The sequence below is a fragment of the Rhinichthys klamathensis genome, unplaced genomic scaffold, assembly GCF_029890125.1.
Source record: "Rhinichthys klamathensis goyatoka isolate OS25496 unplaced genomic scaffold, OSU_Roscu_1.1 h1tg000011l_1, whole genome shotgun sequence".
NCBI lineage: Eukaryota > Metazoa > Chordata > Actinopteri > Cypriniformes > Leuciscidae > Rhinichthys > Rhinichthys klamathensis.
The window spans coordinates 8,317,237-8,340,440 of NW_026606564.1; the positions used below are offsets into that span (position 1 = coordinate 8,317,237).

General features: G+C 42.0%; 2 protein-coding genes across 2 annotated transcripts; one reads left to right on the forward strand and one right to left on the reverse strand.

Moving 5' to 3' along the window:
• Positions 1-1,009: 1,009 nt before the first annotated feature.
• On the forward strand, positions 1,010-12,466 carry LOC130099413 (mitochondrial ubiquitin ligase activator of nfkb 1-A). The gene is made up of 5 exons (XM_056265117.1): positions 1,010-1,045; positions 9,454-9,575; positions 9,849-9,936; positions 10,013-10,133; positions 11,967-12,466. Exons 2-5 carry the CDS (start codon positions 9,459-9,461, stop codon positions 12,448-12,450), a joined length of 810 nt encoding a protein of 269 aa, XP_056121092.1. The 5' UTR covers positions 1,010-1,045; positions 9,454-9,458; the 3' UTR covers positions 12,451-12,466.
• A 63-nt stretch (positions 12,467-12,529) lies between these two features.
• On the reverse strand, positions 12,530-22,926 carry eif2b5 (eukaryotic translation initiation factor 2B, subunit 5 epsilon). Its single transcript, XM_056264808.1, has 16 exons — positions 22,784-22,926; positions 21,556-21,680; positions 21,279-21,464; positions 21,012-21,189; positions 20,154-20,234; positions 19,993-20,070; positions 19,600-19,912; positions 19,367-19,512; positions 16,355-16,499; positions 15,834-15,935; positions 15,631-15,738; positions 15,450-15,540; positions 15,160-15,283; positions 13,589-13,714; positions 13,393-13,503; positions 12,530-12,921 (listed from the first exon to the last, which is right to left on the reverse strand). The coding sequence occupies exons 1-16, from the start codon at positions 22,922-22,924 to the stop codon at positions 12,862-12,864; spliced, it is 2,115 nt and encodes a 704-aa protein (XP_056120783.1). The 5' UTR covers positions 22,925-22,926; the 3' UTR covers positions 12,530-12,861.
• Positions 22,927-23,204: the final 278 nt, after the last annotated feature.

Consider the following 23,204-nt stretch of genomic DNA (forward strand, 5'->3'; position numbering starts at 1 on the left):
GGCATTCTGGATAGAGACGTAAATGAAGTTGGTGTCGTGAACCCTTGCGCATGCGTAGTAAAAGTATAACCTGTGGGGGAAAAGGTGTTTTAAACCTTCTTTTGGGGCAAAGTCATCAAACTTTTTCAGGGATTTTTATCATATTTTACTGCTGTTTCTATACATGCAGTTTTTATGTCCCGATGACCAGTGAAAGTGCAGTTCTGAGTCTCTGCCCATTCATTTAGATAGGAGCCTGGTCTTGTTAGTCGGAAATAGCTGCCCGGAGGCGTTACCAAGATGGCGGCCGAGTGGCATGACTTGCCTAAAAGGACTTTGATTACACGCATAGCTCATTATAAATGCAAAACTGTTATCCACTCACAGCAGTGGGCGTTTACTTCCAAGTCTTCAATGCGAGACGCCCATAAAAACCGAGCGTTTTTGAGCTAGGCTCAAAACTAGGGTAGAAAATAGCCTATTATTTATTCATTTTGATGTTTTTGAAAGTAAAAATCTAGCGAACGTCATAAGTTGACCTAGACAACAATATAAACAATTTTAAAAAGCCAGTTCATGACCCCTTTAAAGTCACTCTATGTTTTGTATTTATTATTTATGAATATAAGCTATGATAACTACTTTTTTTACAGTTTTTATTTTTTATTTTTTTTATTTTCAGGGATGACATGTCTGCAGATTGAGGTCTTTGAGGAATGTCATGATAAAATTGGCTTAAGAGCAGACCTTATTTACAAATAGTATCGTTAAATATTGTAATATCAGTCCAAACAAAATCCACGTGAAAATAGATCATCTAATAAAAAAAAAAAGACGCCTTAACCTTTAGGTTTCGTGAATGAAATGTTAATAAACAGAAGCTCTTCCGGTCTGTGACAGTGGCTGTAGGTGTGGTGTGGGACAGAGGGAAGCGAAGAGACTCGCTTCCGATTGGTATTTGTGTTTCAGTGGGAGTGTTTTGTCTTTTTCACAGCCCTCCTGTGGACACACACATTCACAAGTGCACCTCAGATGACGACGCATTGGATGTTATAATAAACTTCAGGTGAGGAGGGGAATTCTAATGGGTAAAACCATTCAACTAGCATATTCCCAAGATCGCAGTAAATATAATACATCATATTATACATGTAGTATAATCAAACGTGTTCATAGTATAAGTTTGAATAATTGCAGCCGTTGTTTCCTGCTTCATCGTAAGCGACTCTGACGCTAAGGTTCATATTTGTCTGCTCGTATGTTGTTTTACCTGTTATGTCGCGTTTGTTAATGTATCGTTTCAGAGAGACGTCAAGACATTAAGTCACTATAAATTGTGATTTAGATTTTGTTGTTGTTGCGAACAAGGTGTTGGATCTGCTCACAAACATCACGTGAAATGAACCGAAAACAAAACTAGATTCTACCTGAATTTGGACAGAAAGTGGATTTATTTCCTTGTTTGATCTAACGTTACAGCTTTAAATAACCATTAAAAACTCTTTACTTAATTGTGCCTATATATAGTCTGTACAAAATTCCCTGCCGCGCGCATGCGCGAGGCGAACTTGTTCAGACTTGTTCTGATGTATGCGCAAAAAGTTTCATCCAGCAGCATCCAGCGCACGGAGTTTTTCTGGCATTGTTTCGTTCCTAAAAGTCTTTCTTCTTTGTGTGGTATTGCTGTGCGTTCATAACTACGTAAGTAAAGATATTTAATGTCATTGTAGATGGTTTTTAGAGAGTGTCAGAGCGGGATTCAGTTTATTTTACCTCAGAAATATTATTGTGTCAATATACATACAATCAGGCGCAGTGCTCGCGCGTATTCAGTGAGTCATCATGTTATATTTGTTAACGATGTTTATTCATATGGGAAAGGGAGTTGCTTGTCATGTTGATTCAAATATTCGTCTTATCGGCATATTAATAATGGTACAAAGAGCGCACGGGAGTGCTAGAGCAGCGCACACACTTTGTAATCTGACACCTCTTGTTAGCTGCAGCGGTCTGCATTTAGAGTATATATATTTCAATACGGTTTACTTTAACCTAATACAACTTTAACCTCTCCATGTATATGTATACAGGCACTATTTGTGTATATTCTGTCATATCATGTTATCATTTATATTTATCATCCTTATTTTGTTCTCTCACAGAGACCACTGTTATATGTATATCCACGCAAACCTGTCTACGACTTGCACTTTTGTGGCTTAATAAATATTGAGAATGGACAAGTTCACTCTGGAGTAGCTGCAGTTCTTTCTAACCGAAGAATTAGGCCAGTTGAGTTCCAACCATCCCACTGCGCGCAGAATATCCCACAAAATTGGTCCTTCGAGCCGGATCGGGACATCAGCTGCGCTATGGCTACATCCAGAGATTACTATGAGGGAGAACAAGTGCCAGATCCTCGTCCAAGTCGTACCCGGCGGGTGCCCACCTACTTGGAGGATTATGTGCTTGATTATCCACTTCCACGTCATGTTCATTCTTCATCAGCAGAGGTCGCTGCAGGAATATCCTATACAAGCCAGGGCACTCCTGCTCACAGGGACAGAGACTTTGAAAATGTAAAGCTTCATCACTTAGAGGCCCGCTGGAAAGATTTAAGCAGTGAGATGAGAGAGCTTCAAATCAGAATGGACAGTGCTAGACAGGTATCTTTTGAATCTAGATCTCCTGCTTACGGACAATATGAGAGTCTTCCTCACATTGAACTAAGTAACACTGGATTAGAACCCTCTATGACTGTAGCATCGTCTCCACAATATGAGGAAACACTTTACCACGAGCCCTCTATGCAGCTGCAGTCGCAACCGAGCCTGCATCCACCTAATATAGCTCGTGTATCTTCCCTGCCTGGGCCACAGCCTCAGAGGCCATGTGCGGAACTCCGACGATCAGACTCATGGCCCCCCACGGCTGCTCAGCCTGTTCAGCCTGCCTATTCTCAGTTACAGCCACAGCATCAGCCGACTCCAGTTCACCCTGCACCAGCCCGCATACAGCCACCGCATCAATCAGCTGTTGTACAGCCTAAGCATTTTTATGTGCAACCCCAACGTCAGCCAGTTGCTATACCAGCTGCGCCAGCCTCACTGCGGTCACAGTACCAGCATATAGGGCCAGCTCCAGTTCCTCCTGTACCAGCGCAAGCAGCGATGCATCCTCAACGCCCTTATCAACCACTGCCTCTGCCTCCACCTCCTTGGCCTGGACCACAACCACAGTATTATTATCCTGTCAATCCTGTGGCACCGGGACTTATGGAAATGGCCATTGCCTCCTCCTATGGCATACCCAAACCAAAACTGGCAGTCTTCTCTTCTGGGAAAGAGAGTGATTTCCTTATGCTCAAGAAAGGACTGGACAGCATCCTTGGTCCACACAGGCATCTAACAGAGGACTATAAATATCAAGTGCTTTTGGATCATCTACCTCTACCCGCTGCTTATCAGGTAGCTAAGAGATATGTTAACAGCCCATTTCCTTACACCAGTGCCATGCAGGCTCTTGAACAGAGATACGGTCAACCAAGACAGTTAATTCAGAGCGAGTTGAGAGCTATCCTCAATGCACCAGCTATTCGACCAGGTGATGCGCAGGGGTTTGAGGACTTTGCGGCAGCTGTTAACACACTGGTGGGCATGTTGAACACAATGGATGGACCCTCTAGATACGAACTGCAGTGTGGCTCACACGTTGACACTCTACTGACCAAACTGCCTGTCAGCTATAGAGACTCATTCATAGAGTACTGTCTCAACAAGCATATAATTGTGAGCGGCAGTTCCAGGACTTACACTCTGCCTGAATTTGCTGAGTGGCTGGAAAGGAAGGCCCAGGCCATTCAAATATCTAGGCGTGTAACAGGGCCAGCGCATACAGAGCCCTATCGGCGAGAGCAGAAACCTCTTTCTTATCCCAAAGCCAAGGCAGCCACAATTCTCACAGGCAGTGAACAACATAAAACCATCAATTTGCCCTCCAGCTCCCTCACAGACACTAAAATGGCAACTACAGCTAAAAAGCGGGATCGCTTTAAGCCCTTTTGTCCCTACTGCAACAACCATGAGCATTATCTCAATGCTTGTGCAGCCTTTTGCAAGTTGAGCCACACACAAAGAGGAAGCTGGATTAAAGAGCAAAATAAATGCTGGAGATGTGGACGAGGTCACAAACAGGACAGCTGCACGCTCAAGAAAACTTGCTCTACCTGTGGAGGACTCCACCTGCCTGTTCTGCATGAAGTTGCCGTGGCTGCGGAAAACCAGAGCATACTCACAGTGAGCACAACCACTTCTCAAGTTTACTTGGATCAGGCCAGTCATTCAGGCAGAGTGATGTTAAAAGTTGTCCCAGTAAGACTTCGCAGTGGTAAAAGGTTCATGGATACACATGCTGTGTTAGATGATGGTTCGGAAAGAACAATTATCCTGCCAGCAGCAGTCAAACAACTGGGCTTGAAAGGATCAGAAGAAACTTTGACTCTCAGAACAATAAGACAAGATCTCGTTCAGCTAAGAGGAAATGCAGTCTCCTTTGAAGTATCTGCGATATCACACCCAAATGTGAAACATCAAATCCAAAGGGCATTTACAGCTGAAGAGCTCAATCTGGCTGAACAGTCTTGTCCCGTGAACTCACTGAAAGGAAGATATGGTCACTTAAGGGACATCCCGTTGAAAGGTTTCACTAAAGTGCAGCCTTTGCTACTCATAGGATCAGATTTCCCACAGCTGATCACACCAAACTGCCCAATCCGTATGGGACCGCTTGGTAGCCCTGTAGCAGTACACACTCTTCTTGGATGGACAGTTCAAGGGCCAACAACCTTTCTCCAGCAACCCTCAAATGTAAGCTCATGCCTTCACACCACATTCCTTCCTCCCATGCAAGAGTTACGTCAACATGTTGAGCGGTTGTGGCAGCTTGACCTACTGCCACAGAGAAACGAGAAAGAAGTAGTCCGTTCCAGACAAGACAAAGCTGCACTTGCAATGTTGGAGGAGAAAACGGTGCATGTTACAGTTGATGGTGCAACCCGCTATGCTACCCCATTACTTCATAAGCGAGACACGGCTAAACTCCAAGCACCACCAAATGCTGTCATGGCTCTTTTAAGAGCTACAGAACGTCGCCTTGTTAATAATCCTGATCTGGCGAACGTGTATGACAACGAGATACACAAGCTTGAGCAGGCAGGTTATGCAGAGCGAATAACCAACCCAGAAGGTGTCAATTCCGGTAATTCATGGTACGTTCCTCACCACATTGTGCTGCACAATGACAAAGCCCGGGTAGTCTTCAATTGCTCTTACACCTACAATCAAATGAGCCTAAATGACAATCTACTCCCTGGTCCCACTCTTGGTCCACCACTGCTGGGAGTCCTGCTCAGGTTCAGAGAGTATACCGTTGCGATAAGTGGAGACATACGAGCCATGTTTCACCAGATCAGACTGTTACCTGAAGACCAGCCATTGCTCCGCTTTCTCTGGAGAGACATGGAAAGAGATCGTAACCCAGACATCTATGAATGGCGAGTGTTACCATTTGGGACCACCTGTAGTCCATGCTGTGCTACTTATGCCCTCCAGAGACATGTCAGAGACAACAGTGAGGGCAATGAAGATGTAGTGGAGTCTGTCCAGCAGTCTTTCTATGTGGACAATTGTTTACAATCTCTTCAGTCTCAGCATCAGGCTAAAAAACTCATTGATAAAATGAGAGCATTATTAGCATCTGGTGGTTTTGACATAAGGCAGTGGGCTAGCAATGTTCCCAATGTGATTGCACATCTACCCGCTGAAGCCAAATCAGTAGGCTGCGAGCGGTGGCTTTCGGCAGACAAAACTGATCCACAAGAGTCGACCCTCGGCCTAGTGTGGCATTGTTCCCAGGACACTTTAGGTTATAAACACAGACCTGTGTCAACAAGTGGAGAAACCTCAATGAGAAATGTCTATCGCATCCTGGCAAGCCAGTATGACCCATTAGGTTACATCATCCCGTTCACCACAAGGGCCAAAATCATGGTGCAATCACTATGGAAGAGAGTTGGAGGTTGGGATGAACCTCTGCCAGCTGACCTTTTCTCAGAATGGCATGCTTGGGAAGAAGAGCTTCCTAACCTACAGAGAATAACACTACCTAGGTGTTACACACCAGCATGCAACAACACCTCCTCCACTATCGATATGCATGTCTTCTGTGATGCCTCGGAGAAGGCATATGGCTCTGTAGCCTATTTACGGGTAGAAACGGGTAATGACATTCAAATCGCATTCATCATGGCGAGGTCACGAGTGGCACCCAAGAAGCAACTCTCCATTCCACGCCTTGAACTCTGTGCAGCATTGTCTGGAGCTCAGCTAGCCAAAACACTGAACACAGAACTTACACTTAATCTCAGACAGACAATCATGTGGTCCGATTCAACAACCGTATTACACTGGATACAGTCTGAGTCATGCAACTACAAAGTGTTTGTGGGCACGCGAATCGCAGAGATTCAAGACCTCATTGGATATGAGAACTGGAAATACGTGGACTCGAATAACAACCCTGCCGATGATATAACCCGGGGTAAGACCCTCATAGATCTGTCCCAAACCTGCAGATGGAAGCAAGGTCCAGAATTTCTGCACCAATCTCCAGACCACTGGCCAATCCACCCGTCAGTGTCAGTAGAAGATTCAGAAGAACTCCGTAAATCCACATTCTGCGGTAATGTCACAATCAGTCATGCCTCTTTACCTGATATAGATAACTGCGAATCATGGGACGATCTCATCACGACCACATATCAGTCTCTGCATGGTTCGGCAGCACCCCCTATGTCTGCCACAGAACGCATAGAGACTGAAACTGCTGTACTCAGACGTGCACAGACTGAAAGTTTTCCTAAGGAAGTGCATGCCCTTAAATCCAATAAATCGGTGCATTCAAACAGTCGATTATACTCCCTTGCTCCAACTTTGGATCCTCATCTTAATCTGATACGAGTGGGTGGTAGATTACGCAAAGCAGCAACACTGCCAGAGGATGCACTTCATCCTATTGTGTTGGCCCCAGAACACCCCATAACAAAACTGCTAATCCAAGACTTTGATAACCGCCTGATGCACGCCGGTTCAGAAAGAGTCTTCGCCGAGCTAAGACGAACCTATTGGGTTCTCAGAGGCCGCCAGGTGGTAAAAAAGTACCAGAGACAATGCGCTGAGTGTCGCAAATGGCGTGGCAAGCCCATTGTACCTAAAATGGCTGACCTGCCTGCCTCCCGTCTGAGAATTAGTCAACCTCCATTCTGGTCCACGGGAGTTGATTGTTTTGGTCCCTATGTAATCAAAATTGGCAGACGACAAGAAAAGAGATGGGGCATAATATTTAAATGTCTCACTACAAGATGCGTACATCTCGACTTGTTATGCAGCATGGATGCAGATTCATTTTTACTAGCCCTCAGACGTTTCATATCAAGGAGAGGAAAGCCCTTTGAGATCATCTGCGACAGAGGCACCAACTTCAGGGGGGGAGAGCGTGAGCTCTCTGAAGCCTTTACTGAAATGGAACCATCACTCCAAGAGCAACTAGCCAAACAAAAAATTTCCTTCCAATTCAACCCACCTCACGCACCTCACTTCGGGGGAGTATGGGAGAGGGAAATTAAATCAGTCAAAGCTGCCCTCCAAGTTGTCCTGAAAGATCACACCGTCTCGGAGGAAGTCCTTACCACAGTATTGATCGAAGTGGAAGGCATCGTAAATTCAAAACCCCTGGGGTACGTATCATCTGATATAGCAGATCCTGACCCTATTACCCCCAATTTGCTGCTCATGGGGCGGCGGGACGCCTCCCTACCTCAGGCTGTGTATGGACCCAGCAATCTACTTGGACGGCGCCGCTACAGACACAGCCAAGTGATCGCCGATCACTTCTGGACCCAGTTCCTCAGAGACTACCTACCCAGTCTTCAGCTTCGACAGAAGTGGCAGAACATCACACCAAACCTAGCAGTCGGTCAGGTTGTATTGATTGCGGACTTTCAACTTCCCAGAGCAAAATGGCCTGTCGGTAGGGTGACCCGAGTCCTACCAAGCGACGACGGTGCAATAAGAGCCGTCGAAGTTGACATCAAGGGCAATACATATGTCCGCCCTGTTGCTAAACTCATTGTGTTACCTGAAATGCCTAAAGTTTAGTTCTTAGCACCAGTAGTTAATTTCGGACATTTTGTGGATTTACAAATTTCCTGTGTAAATTTGTGGGGCGGCTGTACAAAATTCCCTGCCGCGCGCATGCGCGAGGCGAACTTGTTCAGACTTGTTCTGATGTATGCGCAAAAAGTTTCATCCAGCAGCATCCAGCGCACGGAGTTTTTCTGGCATTGTTTCGTTCCTAAAAGTCTTTCTTCTTTGTGTGGTATTGCTGTGCGTTCATAACTACGTAAGTAAAGATATTTAATGTCATTGTAGATGGTTTTTAGAGAGTGTCAGAGCGGGATTCAGTTTATTTTACCTCAGAAATATTATTGTGTCAATATACATACAATCAGGCGCAGTGCTCGCGCGTATTCAGTGAGTCATCATGTTATATTTGTTAACGATGTTTATTCATATGGGAAAGGGAGTTGCTTGTCATGTTGATTCAAATATTCGTCTTATCGGCATATTAATAATGGTACAAAGAGCGCACGGGAGTGCTAGAGCAGCGCACACACTTTGTAATCTGACACCTCTTGTTAGCTGCAGCGGTCTGCATTTAGAGTATATATATTTCAATACGGTTTACTTTAACCTAATACAACTTTAACCTCTCCATGTATATGTATACAGGCACTATTTGTGTATATTCTGTCATATCATGTTATCATTTATATTTATCATCCTTATTTTGTTCTCTCACAGAGACCACTGTTATATGTATATCCACGCAAACCTGTCTACGACTTGCACTTTTGTGGCTTAATAAATATTGAGAATGGACAAGTTCACTCTGGAGTAGCTGCAGTTCTTTCTAACCGAAGAATTAGGCCAGTTGAGTTCCAACCATCCCACTGCGCGCAGAATATCCCACATAGTCATTTTAAAAACTACGAAATCTCTTTTAAAAAGAGCCTGCCACATTGATCAGTTTTAGCCAGCCCCATTGCTATTGATTGTGCGGAAAAGTACGAAAAAACGAACCATAGTTTTATTATAATAAAAGTGTAGAAAGCTTGTTTTATTGGTGGATTAATTATCATTTGTATAACCACAGTTTTAATACAAAAACCATGGTTAAACTAGTATGGTTAGTGTAGCAAAACCATGTTTAATTTGTGGTTACCATAGTTCACCTATAATAACCATTTGGTTTCATTTGCAGTGAAACCATGGTTAATTTTCGTAAGGGATGGATTGCCATGTTTACTGCGTTTTACAACTAAACATTTGTGACAAGCTTGTCTGTCTTTCTCCAGAGCAGAAATGAGTGATCCTCTCCTTAACCCACTGACCGTCATATGTGCAGGATCCTGCTTTGCCTTCTCTGGACTGTTTTATAAACTCTACTCTGAAAAAAGACACGAAATACAGAAGCTGAAGGTATTTGATTTCCCCATCACTGCTTGCTAAGTAACAGAACTATTAAACACAGTTGTAGTGAAGCCGCTTGTAGATGCAAACCCAGAAGCCCTGATTCATAGAGTATCATCTTTGTGTCTTTGATGAAGACACTTATTCTCAGTTTACTCTTTATATAAACATTTACTGCAAGTCACTTTAGCTGAAAGTGGAACAGAATAAGTCAGCTAAATTGTAATATTTTTTATAAATGCTTACTCGTCCAAACATTGGCCTGTTTCCTCCCCTTTGCAGGAGATCCCAAACTTTCAAGCAGACCATCACCTGCTCAGGATTCTGAACGCATCGTCCAACAAGAGACTTAATTATGTTGCCGTAGAAGGTAGATAAAATACTAAACATCACCTCATACTTTGAAAAGTCTTAGTTTATGCATCTTTCTTTTGCCTCCATTGCAGGACTGGTGCAGGCCATCGGAGAGCCCATTTCCAGCAGGAACGTGCCGCGGTGTTACGGGGTCGTTCAGAAGATAACCGTGCAGGAGCACTGGAAATACTGGAACTCTGTTCTCAAGTCATGGTAAATGCTCCACTGCCAACCATTTAGCTTGTTTGAAGGATTAGTTCACTTCAGAATTGCAATTTCCTGATAGTTTACTCTCCCCCGCGTCATTCAAGATGTTTATGTCTTTCTTTCTTCAGTCGAAAAGAAATGAGGAAAACATTCCAGGATTTTTCTCCAGATAGTGACTTCAATGGGGCCCAACGGGTTGAAGGTCCAAATGTGAGTTTCAGTGCAGCTTCAAAGTCTCGACACGATTCTTATCTAGCCAAACCATTGGCCATTTTCTTAAAAAAATGAACATTTATATCATTTTTAACTTCAAATGCTCATTTTGCACGAGCTGCGATGCGCCACGCATTACGTATAATCACAATGAAAGGTCACGCTTGATGTAGGTGGAAGTACCGACCTAGTGTTTACAAAGCATACGTGGAAAGACTAAGTTAAACGCCATTAACAAAATAAATAAATAAAAGGTAAAACAACGATGTCGGACGATTTTAAAGTTGGAGGAGAAAATGAGATGTTTTTCGCCCTACTCTACATCTTCCGCCTACGTCACGTTACCGTCTGACCTTTAAACGTGATTACGTAATGCGGGAAGTCCGTGCAAGATGAGCATTTGTGGTTAAAAAGTATATAAATGTTTATTTTTTAGAAAATGAGCGATGGTTTCACTAGATGAGACTCTTATTCCTCGGCTGGGATCGTGTCGAGACTTTGAAGCTGCCCTGAAACTGTAATTTGGACTGGTTGGACCCCATTGAGTAGTCACTATTTGGAGACAAATCCTGGAATGTTTTCCTCAAAAACCTTCATTTCTTTTCGACTGAGGGAAGAAAGACAAACATCTTGGATGACGTGGGGGTGAGTAAGTCAGGAAATTTTAATTCTGAAGTGAACTAATCCTTTAAGCAATTGGATATGAGAAGCCAAGCTGTGTTACGAGTTGAAGCAAGGCTATAATAGCCTGGGAAAACCCAGACAACTTCCGGCAAATTTAGAATTGCTCTGAAAGTTAGTCTGGCAAAGAGCTCATTCAAGCCCATTTCCAATCCGTCGAAATCGCGGCACCAATCAGAAACTTTGGGGCGGGCTTTACACGATGACGACAGCGCTGGGATTTTGAAGCAGATTTTGTAGCCTACATTACAATAATGGATGCCGCCGTCGAACATCACTCGTCCGAATCAGCTATCGCGTCTGTTTTAAGCGATTTGAACGTTTCCTTTTCGTTAAAAACCGAGCAAAGAACAACACTCGCCGCTCTGCATACGTCATCTCCTTCATCGCTCTGATTGGTTTAGGTCTATCTGCGACGTCCGTTGGTGACGCACCTCTGGAAATGATTTGTCTATGACGCTTTGCCAGACCATAACTCAGTTACAACTGAGAATGATCTGGTTTTAACCAGGCTAAGGCTATAAGCACGTTATAAAGTGACTTCTCAGTAAATAGCAGATATAGTCCCTGGCACATACACGAGTCAACCTTTCATCAAAGTTATACATGAATTTTGAAACTTTTTTGATCCACTTCAAATGTTGACTACTGTATTGACTACTCTTCATAATGTAACTAAGGCCCTTGCACACTTTTTCGCATTCGTCATTCGGTGTCTCTGAATTGTCAAAACACCATTCAACCTGCGGATGCGAAAAACACAGAAAATCAAACCCGATCTGGATTTTATTTTATGACGGATGAAAGTTTCGGAGGCAGTGTGTAAGCGTAATCCGACGTGAGGTCGGATTTATTTTTTAACGTGCAAAAATTTCGGACTAGGTGTGCGAGGACCTTTACTCGGTGTAGCTGAAACACAGTATTGCTCCATTATCTTCTGCACAGGGTCTCCAAAACAGTGAACAAGAAGCAGACCACCAACACGGTGCCCTTCTGCCTGATCCAGCCCGGGTCCTACACCAGTGAGGTTTCGGTGCGCGTGGACTCGCCTCTGGAGGCGTCCGGTGATTACCTGGAGCAGGTGCACAAGCGCCTCAGGACTGCCAAAGAGGGGCTGGTGGACGTCGTCCTGCAGGAACTGAGTGGAGAGAAGCCTGTGGCCCAAGAGGAGCGCGAGGAGCTGCTGCGTGTGGGGGCGTGCCTCACGGGATTCGGGGAGCTCGTGCTGGAGCAGGATAAGATCATGAGGTTGCAGACACCCAGAGATGGACGCAGCTTTGTCCTGATCCCCGGAGACCACAGGAGCTTCATGCAGAGACACGAGAACAGCGCTAGCATGTGGAAAGGGCTCACGGCTCTGTTTGGAATAACGGGCTCTACGTTATTAGCGGGGTTTATCCATAGCAGTCTTAAGGATAAAAAGAACTAGCGCACTGCGTTATGCAACAGTCTTTGATTTTATTTCAGAGTTTTGCAAGTGAAAATATTTTTTCAAGCCTAGTACACTCCAAGTGATTCAAACTCTCCTTAAATCAGCGTTTCTCTTTTTATATGAATCTAATATTTCAGATGCCTTGTGTTTGACTGTGTCACCAATATTAAAAGCTATTCACAACTCACGGGTTATCACGTTGACTTTAATCACTAGAATTCTGTTGTGGACAATGAGGTCCAATGAGTTTGTTCTTAAAAATACCTTCCGAAGAAGGAGGAAATGGACGAGGGTAAATGACAGTGTGTACATTTTCACTTTTGGCAGCAAAACAAGTCATCACATGGAGAAGATACCATGGCGTGTAGGTTTGTAAAGTGTGCGAGTCACAGTCGCGATGGTTTACGTTCATTCATCTTCCTCTGAAGACTCCTCGGCCTCCTCTAGCCACTGAATGAACTTCAAGAGCTGTGGAGAGACGAGACAAAGTTAACACAGTCCTCTTTCACACAGAGACTCCAGTCAATTACCAGAAACACTGATCTTGATCATTCACTTTCCCATGCTCTGTGCTTTCATTCACACGTCATTGATAGTTTCATGAAGAGGTAACACTTTACAATAAGGTTCATTAGTTAACTACCTTAGTTAACATGATAAATACTGCAACAAATGTATTGCTCATTGTTAGTTAATGCATTAGCTAATGAACCTTAAAGTGTTACCCATAAAGACAACGATGCGCCATCTAATGAAGAACTTGTCAAGAAGCTCCACTGCCTCAGCTCAATCCCATCCCAGTAATATTATCAGGGCCTGATACTGGGATTGCATTTTCCGACATTCTGGCTCTGGATTGCGTTCACGCACACAGCTTTAAATCAATGTACAGTGGCTATCAGTTTGATTTCACAGCAGATAAAGCTTGGAGAATCGCACCCCTTGATTCTGGCGGAGCTGTTGGCTCTTGTCTGTGGCGGCACCCTGAGTGAACCAGCGCATGATGACGTCCTCCTCCAAGATCTCCAGCTGGTACATGCTCATCAGCACCTGGAGAGGACAGGCATTACACACAATCAGCCAGCAACAGACAGAACCAGTGTTGTGGTCGACTGCAGACAGAGGGGCGGCTCACTTTGACCAGAACTGCCCAATGAGTGTCGCATTCAAGGAAAACCTCCTCCATGGAAGTCAGACAGTCCATCTGGTCTTGAGCTCTCTTCACATAGTTCTTGAAGACTGGCGCCCACTTCTTTAACAACTGTGAGGAAAAAACAGAAGCATCCGATTTAAGATCATACACATCCAGAGCTTAAGGTTTTCCATGAATTGGATTGCCATGTATGAGATCAGTGCAGATCTAGATTGGATATTAACAGGGGCTTGTGGTGAAAGTGCCCCCAAACTCATTCTTACCTTATAAGAATATAACATGCCTTATGACAATAAATTCTTAATTCATGGCCAAGATTTAACGACAACGAGAACAAATTAATTCGAAGCCATGATTTAACAAAATCAAGAATGAATTCTTAATTCAAGCCACAATTTAATGAAACATTTACGATTTAACCAAAACAAATTCCTAATTCGAGGCCACGATTTAACAAACACAAGAACAAATTCTCAAATTTAACAAAAACAAGAGGGAATTCTTAAAGGATTAGTTCACTTTAAAAAAAAACTTTTGCTGATAATTTACTCACCCCCATGTCATCCAAGATGTCCATGTCTTTCTTCAGTCGAAAAGAAATTACTGTTTTTGATGAAAACATTCCAGGATTTTTCTCCATATAATGGACTTCAATGGTAGCCAAACGGTTCAAGGTCTAAATGACCGTTTCAGTGCAGCTTCAAAGGGCTTTAAACGACACCAGACGATGAATAAGGGTCTTATCTAGCGAAACGATCGGTCATTTCAAAAATAAATAAAAAAGTTAAAGTTTTATAGGCACAAATGCTCGCCTTGCAAACTCTCCTGTTCGAACTCGTTCATCAAAATGAACAAATCTTTTTTCGAGTCATTGACTCGTTCATCAAAATGAACGAATCTTTTTTCGAGTCATTGACTCGAAAAAAGATTCGTTCATTTTGATGAACGAGTTCAAACAGGAGAGTTCGCAAGGCGACCATTTGTGCCTATAAAACTTTAACTTTTTTATTTATTTTTGAAATGACCGATCGTTTTTCTAGATAAGACCCTTATTCATCGTCTGGTATCGTTTAAAGCCCTTTGAAGCTGCACTGAAACGGTCATTTAGACCTTGAACCGTTTGGTGCCCAGCAAAGTGCATTATATGGAGAAAAATCCTGGAATGTTTTCATCAAAAACATTAATTTCTTTTCGACTGAAGAAAGACATGGACATCTTGGATGACATGGGGGTGAGTAAATTATCAGCAAAAGTTTTTTAAAAAGTGAACTACTCCTTTAAATCATGGTCACAATATATATTTCTGTCTGCAGAGGCGCTGCGTAACTAAAGCATTGCACACAAAAGTATCAGGTTTATTTAATAGATTAAAAACAGCTTTGAAATGATGCAAACAGGCAATTGAATAGCTGTTCTAAAACATCATCTTCCATTAAAATGTTATAGGTCACAAGTATTTAAATTGATGGGTGATGCAGCCTGAAAAAAGTTCTCAGTCAGAAGATTTTTTTTTTTAAATTGAATCCCTGTACATATGAAACAGACATACTCACAGGGAGCAGGTGCGATGAATACTGAGCTGTGCTTATATGTGCCCCCTGCTGTTGGAAAGGAAACTCGAGCACAACTCTCATCAAGATCTGCATAACTTCCTTCAGAGTGATGTTGTAGGCATACCTGAGAAGAGACAATGACATTTAACCGATTGCAGAGCATCTCCTCTTGTGTGCCATAGAGAAATGATCAGCATTTGGATTTGCAACACTCGATCAGTAATGGATCTCTTCATTTGTGGGTGAACAAAGTGTTAATAAATAACTGGATCTTCGTAACTTTAACTTACTTGAGCGAGTTAATCTCAAGAACCAGATTGTCACAGCCTATGTTCTCATCCAAGCCTCTCTGTAACGTACCCTGAACCTCGTTCTGAAACACTGAGGGGAAAAGAAAGGCTGCTGTAAAACTGGGAGTTCTGGAAAATATGTGGATTCAACAATGTGGCATTTCACGTTTACAATTCTCACCTGTGACATCATCCAATTCAGGTGACGCAGTGTGGCTTCCCAGGTCATGTGATCCCTCGCTGACCTCACTTTCGCTGTCACTCTCTGGGTCGGGATTCAACACTAGGCCTGGAAACATGACATCACCATCAATGCCTGCATAATTCCCTTTTTTAAATGAAAGTTCACCCAAAATTTAAAATGGTCCTTATTCAGACTCTCACCCCAAATGCCATCCGCAAGCTCATCTTCCTCGGTGTCATCAAGACTGCTGGTTTTCCATCTGTATCCTTTACCCTCTGAGCCCACCTCTGCTGGGTTAAACACTGGCAAAACACACTTTGCTCATGTCAATCATGCATTGAACATTTTTAGTGGCAATAACGTTCCTTGTCAATATAGAATGACATCTTTTTTACCCCAAGAATAAAAACACACTTTATTTTCATGCGTCTTTGTAACGTTAATATTACGAGTAATATTAACAGAATGCACGTTCAGTGTTAGCTGCTTGAAATTATGCATAATTTACTGTTACTGCTATAATAAATACATGTAACATATGACAAGGACACATTCAAATAAAATCACATCAGATTTTCAAAATCTACGGCCCACAAATTACGATCATCCCAGTGGCCTCCAGCATTTAAAATCACTGTCAATGTGAACGACAGTCACAGTTATCTGCATTTCACAGTTTTTATCTGCTATGTCCACATAAGGAAATTAAAAGAGCGCGGACCTTTCTGTTTGATTTTGTCTTTATTGTAGCCAACATCATGGTCATCACTCAAGAACTCATCATCATCTTCCTCATCCTCTTCATCTGGATGGTGCATGGACAGAACTGTGCCTTCTTGAAGAGTAATATCTGGACCCACCACAACCTGCGTGACAAAAGCGGATTTTATTTTATACACACAAGATGGAGAATATTCAGCCCCTGTAAAATGAACTAGGATCAAGTCAGGTGTAGAGACCAAATACTCATTTAAAAACGTGACCACCTTTATCTTCAATAAATATATTTAAATTAAAGCTGCAAGCAGCATTTAGCGGTGTTCAAGCAGTTAAGGCCTTTAAGGCCGTTAAGCACAAAAGCATCAAAAGACATTAAGTTTTATTTAGCATACATTTAAACACTGACATAATAGATGGAAAAGACCATTTACAGCCAATACAGGCAATTTACCATAGGAAATATATGGTTTTAAAGCTTTTTAACAGTTATAGCGCCACCTAAGTTCTGAGTTTTTATTTATGATTTATAGGCTTTTAACTGTATTTTGCCACGCCCCTTTTCTAAATGACCCTGTTACAGCCACCCAATTGCAAAAGTTCAACTTTTCCCCCGATAATTATTGATCTAGAGAGTTCAGAGAATAGGCCTAGACTGGTTTGGTTCCGATCGGGCGAAAAACCAGGGACTAGTTCGCAAAAGTAGGTTTTGGACAAAATTCGACATAGCGGAAAATTTTTCTTGCCTAAATCGAAATTGGAGTAATTGGCTGCACGATGCGTTTTAGGGGATTTTTTTTTCAAATAACAATTACAATAGGTTTTCAGCACTTCGTGCTTGAACACCTAAATATATTAAGTGTATACACTGGCCGGCCAAAAAACTCGCTGTTTGGATTTAAATATGCAAATGCTTAAGAGTCTATGATTGACTGGATCATTACTGCAGTGATTATTGTGTTTCTAGCATGTTATATGCAGTGGCTCAGTGGTTCATGTTGGTTGTCTACAAACCGGAAGGTTGGTGGTTCAATCCCCGGTTCCACCTGACCAAGTGTCGAGGTGTCCGTGAGCAAGACACCTAACCCCAGCTGCTCCCGACGAGCTGGATGGTGCCTTGCATGGCTGACACCGCCGTCGGTGTATGTGAGGCAAAATGTAAAGCGCTTTGGTGGCCATTGGGTCTGTGAAAGTGCTATATAAATGCAGTCCATTTACCATTTATATGTTCGGCAACAGCTCTTCTAACCCTAACTGATGGAGTGTGTAGCGTTTCAAATCATTTCTTAAACAACCATGTATGAAGACACATCATGGTCATATTCCAGGATGACTATGTCCAGATTCGTCAGGCTCAAACAAACTGTGAAAGAATGGTTGAGAGGAGCATGAAGAATCAATTTCACACTTGAATCTGCTCCTCTGAGTCCAGATCTTGAACTCACTGAAAGTCTTTGGGACGCGCTGGAGGAGACTCTACAGAGCGCTGGACTCTTGCTTCGACAACACAAGATCTGGACCAAATATTGATGCACCTCTTGATGGAAACAACATTTATGTTCTTCCTACATGGTTGTTGAAGAAACGAAAGCTACACACTCCATCAGTTAGGGTTAGAAGAGCTGTTGCCATAACTGTTACGATCTCCTGATTGGTCTAGGGGAGGAAAGCAACAGCAAAAATGGATGGTGGTGAAATGAATGTGCAACAGCATGAAGCCCCCCCGTCTCCAGACCCAGAATTGTTACATTGTTAACATAATAAGTCGAACTCCTTATTAACCAAACTACTTAAACTAAAAGAAAAGAAAACAAGAGTAGAGCAAAATGAGCGAACTCCCTTGCTAACATAAACAGGAGAAAAAGTCAGGTTCAAAATCAATGGCACCCACCTCCCTACTAACCCCACAAATAAAGAAATCAATGATTAACTAGCAAACTTCAAGTAAACCAAGAGAAAAACAGATTAATTAAACCATACAATGAATAATCATTGAAGTTAAAGGGATACTCCACTTTTTTTGGAAATAGGCTCATTTTACAACTCCCCCAGAGTTAAACTGTTGAGTTTTACCGTTTTTGAATCCATTCAGCCGATCTCCGGTTCTGGCGGTACCACTTTTAGCATACATCATTGGAGTGGACAAGACCATTAGCATTTCTCAAAAAAAAATGACTAAAGAGTTTCGATATTTTTCCTATTTAAAACTTGACTCTTCAGTAGTTACATCGTGCACTAAGACTAATGATATGACGCAGCGCCTGAAAATAGGCTATGGAGCTGGGGACTATTTTCAGGCGCTGCGTCATATCATTACGCCTGCTGCTCTCATGGTACGGCAGTAAAGTTTCTTGATTACTACGCAGGAATGATAGTATAGTTCCTAGCCATATCAGCCAAGAAAATCGCAACTTTACATTTTCCGTTGGTCTTAGTGCACGATGTAACTACAGAAGAGTGAAGTTTTAAATAGGAAAAATATCGAAACACTTTGGTCATTCTTTTTTGAGAAATGCTAATGGTCTTGTCCACTTCAATGATGTATGCTAAGCTATGCTAAAAGTGGTACCGCCAGAACCGGAGATCGGCTGAATGGATTCAAAAACGGTAAATCTCAACAGTTTAACTCTGGGGGAGTTGTAAAATAAGCCTATTTCCAAAAAAAGTGGAGTATCCCTTTAACACTCACTTCTGCCTTTTAAGTCTCAATCATAGAGCGTGATCAATAGAGACTAAAGAGAGAAACTCTACTTCGATAAACACAAATGAGGTAAAGATACACAACACCACCAACTACTTGCTTCAACACAACATCAAGTCTGTTGCACACAGTCAAGCTACCACCAACACAGCTCTGATGATGATGATGATGATGAAGAAACATAATAATCACTGGAATAATCATCCAATCTTAGACTCTTAAGCATTTGCCTATTTAAATCCAAACAGCGACTTTTTTGGGGGGCAGGCAGTGAATATTAAATGTATATAATGCAACAAATGAGTGGCTTCTCACGTTGTAGGCGAGCACACACTGATCGTTCAAAACGACTCCATGTTTCACCTCCACACAATCACAGATAACGGATTGCTTGACCTTCACATCATTGGCTATGTGGACTTTATTCCAGATGTACGCTCTTTCCAGAGTCACGTTGTCTCCTAAGTAGACAAAACAGCAGTTAGCAGGGAGTCAATCAAATAGATTTTCACATTGTCACAAGGCATTTCCAACCATAAAGACAGTACCGATGACACAGTTTGCTCCAATCACAGTGTTTGATATGGTGCAGTTTGCTCCAATCACTGTATTCCGGCCAATAAGCACGTTCTCCTCCATCTGGCTGCCGTGACCCAGACTGACCCCGGGCTCACGGTACACGTTATGTCGAGAGTGTGTACAGCTCTGGCCTTCTTGGTCTACAAAGTTGGCCTCAGGAGTGATGGGATAGATCCAGCGTCGGATCATGTCGGAAGAGACCGTGTCGTACATGAGGAGGTTGGACACACGAGCCCCATATCCATCTTTAGTGACATGCATGTGGATCTGGTTTCCCAGGATCTATGGAAAAAGAAACCCTTGATAAGATCATTTAAGAATTCTTAAAGAAGCAAGTCATTTGATTGAGTGTTTCATCATACCTCTTCGTTGACCAGAAGCCCACGGACAAAGTCGTTTTTTGTCTGGTAGTCAAAGTTGTCTGTGAAAAGCTCCGCAACCTACGTTACACGATGTTCATCAAGCAATATGTTTATGAGCTAAACAAACAGACAGAGCTGCAAAAACAAAAAGCCACACTTACCTGTGGAGAACAGATGCTAATATGACAATCCAAAAGATCAAACCTAATTTCAAATTCGTCACTTCCACTATGGAAAATATTCTGTGTGAAAAGAAAGAACAACTCTCACAACAAAGAACAAGAGTCAACATACACCAATGCTACACTTTTCTAAATGTCATAATAATTTGTTAACAAACATTTATCCATTAATTAATACATTATTAGCTAACCGTGTAATTTGTATGTGTACGTTTCTGAGATGCATAGAGTTACCTCTAATAACAGATCACTCTAAATAGTAATGTAGAAAGCTGTAAAGCTGCTTTGAAACAGTCAACATTTGAAGAGGATCAAAACCTTTCATTAAAGTTATACATGAATTTTGAACACTTTCAAGGACCTGTATCTATGTGTGTTCATTTTCAAAAACTTTCCAGGGCCTTGAAATGTTTTTTTTTCAGATTCACAAACTTTCAAGGATTTCAAGGACCCGTGGGAACCAAAAACAAGGCAAGGATAGTCTACTAAATGACTTTTAGCAATGTAATATGACGGCACGTCCGTATCTCAAATTTTCCTAATGTCTTGTACTGTTAAACGTGGATGAATAAGCATATGTAAATGATATGCAGATGAGGATATGCATAGTAAAACTAGGCGTTGTAAGCTCCAATTATGGTTATTTCGGGGAGGAGACGCATGTGCGCATAATCTTCCGCTGACTGGGATAAATGATAAAGGGAATTCTGCGCAGGTTCTGGCGTACGCACGGTTTTATAAGTCGGAATATTTTTTGCCGTACGCCATTTATACCTACAGTTTTATAAATGAGACCCCAGGACATTCCCCTGCAGCGCTGAAGGAAAGCCCGCTCACCATAGGGAACTGAAGTCTCTTTAGCGCCTGAGCTCTCTGGTAATGGAGAATACGCTTGCTCTTGCTGTCCATGGCCACTATAATGTCATCGTCTTCAGAGCGGGTCTTGTGGCCGGGCGAGGACTCTTTGAAGATCATGGTCATCACCGAGACGTTCTTGTCCATTTTGCGCCGCTGTCTTTCAAAAAACAGCAACAAAAAAAAACAGGTTTAATGATATATAAATGCGAAACAATGGGCTGTTTCCTGTGGAGAGAAGACACTCACCTGTGTTCCTGTAAAGCCTGGGAAACATCAATGTTGGACACCACGTCCCCATACACCAGCAGAAAGTCAGAGCGGACTAGAGATTTGGCGTCCACGTCCCTTAAAACATCTCCGAGGGACCGGTACAGATCAGAGGTGATGATGTGGACCATATTGGGAGATGTGGGGCGACACCATTTCGACTTTCTGTAAAACAAGACGGCAAATACCAAAACTGAGTCATCATCAGGATCACAGTCATTCTCCAATATCAACATACAACGTCACAGTGTCTCACTGTAAGTGTTCCTTGATTTTGCTGGACATCCAACAACAGAAGACAAACGTCTCCTGCACTCCAGTGGAAGTCAGAAACTCCAGTGTGTAGTCGATCATGGAGACGTTAGCCAGAGGCAGAAGGGCCTGATGGGAGAACGCACGAGTGGAAAGTTAGTCTAGAAATCAACATCTCTTCAGAATCTAAAGTCAACTGGTGATACCATGGTTAATTACCAGGTGCTAATAGCATGGTACTTTTATACATGCAATGTTACTAAATGATTACCATATTCACAATCTGAATTAAGCAGGAAAAAATAACATACTTTATTATTTTATTTTGTTATCTTTTTTTATATTGACATGACAACAACCGCATTCTCTAACCGAACTCACACTTTTTTTTCAGGACACACAACCGCATCTGTGTGAACGATTAAAAAGCTTGATTCATATGGATTACATTTAAAAATTGATGTACTTTTTGAAACTTTCAATGGATAGAAAACAATTGACAGAATATAATAAAATTCTCAAACAAAACAATTATTTTGATAATATTGTACTCTATAAAAACTTGATTTCACACACAAAAAAAAAACATTTAAATTTTGCTATTCCCAAAGCAATCTATTTAAAGAAAAGAAAAAAATGAGTAAATGGCAAAGATTTGGATCTGAATTTTATGACAACATTGAAATTTCTTTCCTCGTTACAATTTATCTTTCGACAGAATGCATGCAGATATCAATGTTTATGGACTTGTTATGAACAATAACAACGACTCAAATTTTATATACACGAATCTTGAAGGTGAAACCTAGGTTTTGTCTATTTCACAGAGTTTATTTCTAATACGTGATGAAAAACAAAAATGCAATACTTTTCAGGAGTATTTCAAAATGATCGACAAAACAACACTGATCCTACTGTTCTAATGCAAAGATGTATCCAGTTGTTTCCATGTTAATTATTTTTGTACATGACAAATCAAATTTAAAGTAAATATTTTATGCTTTATACATAACGTTAGCTAAGTTACTATTATCAGAGCCCTTTCAATGAATGACCATAGTGCATGTCCACAAACAATATGGCAACATATTGATAACAATATGTACTTTTGTACCAATTAGCTATTTCTTGTATAATGTGTTTGTACAGTATTGTAGTGATGAGTTAGCAGGACAGAACTGGACCCAGAGCCACACACACACACACACACACACACACACGCATGTGCTCACCCGCGGCTGGTCTTTGCTGATGGGAAAGAACCTGCGGTTGAAGCTGTCGGCTATGAGAACAGCCTGTAATGGCTGCTCCTCTTCATCCTTATCCGACACTGCCTTTCTGGGCCGATTCTGTTTCCCTGCTTTGCCTGCCATGTTTGTGTGTGTGTGTGTGTGTGTGTCTGTCAAGGAAACGCAATACAACGGCAACAAGCTTGAGTTTAGTGACCCGGAAGTTGTCTCTAGTCGGTATAATCAGAGAATGTCTGGTATAATGTTTCTAATATTAATTAGCTTCAGTTTTAATCCTTAACTGCGCAACATCAGTTTAACGTCATAGTTACAATTATTATCCAAGTCATTACTCAGTTTTAAATTATTATCCAGGTTGCGGCTGAAGAACAACGTAAACGGCGTTGTCACGTGACACAAGTTA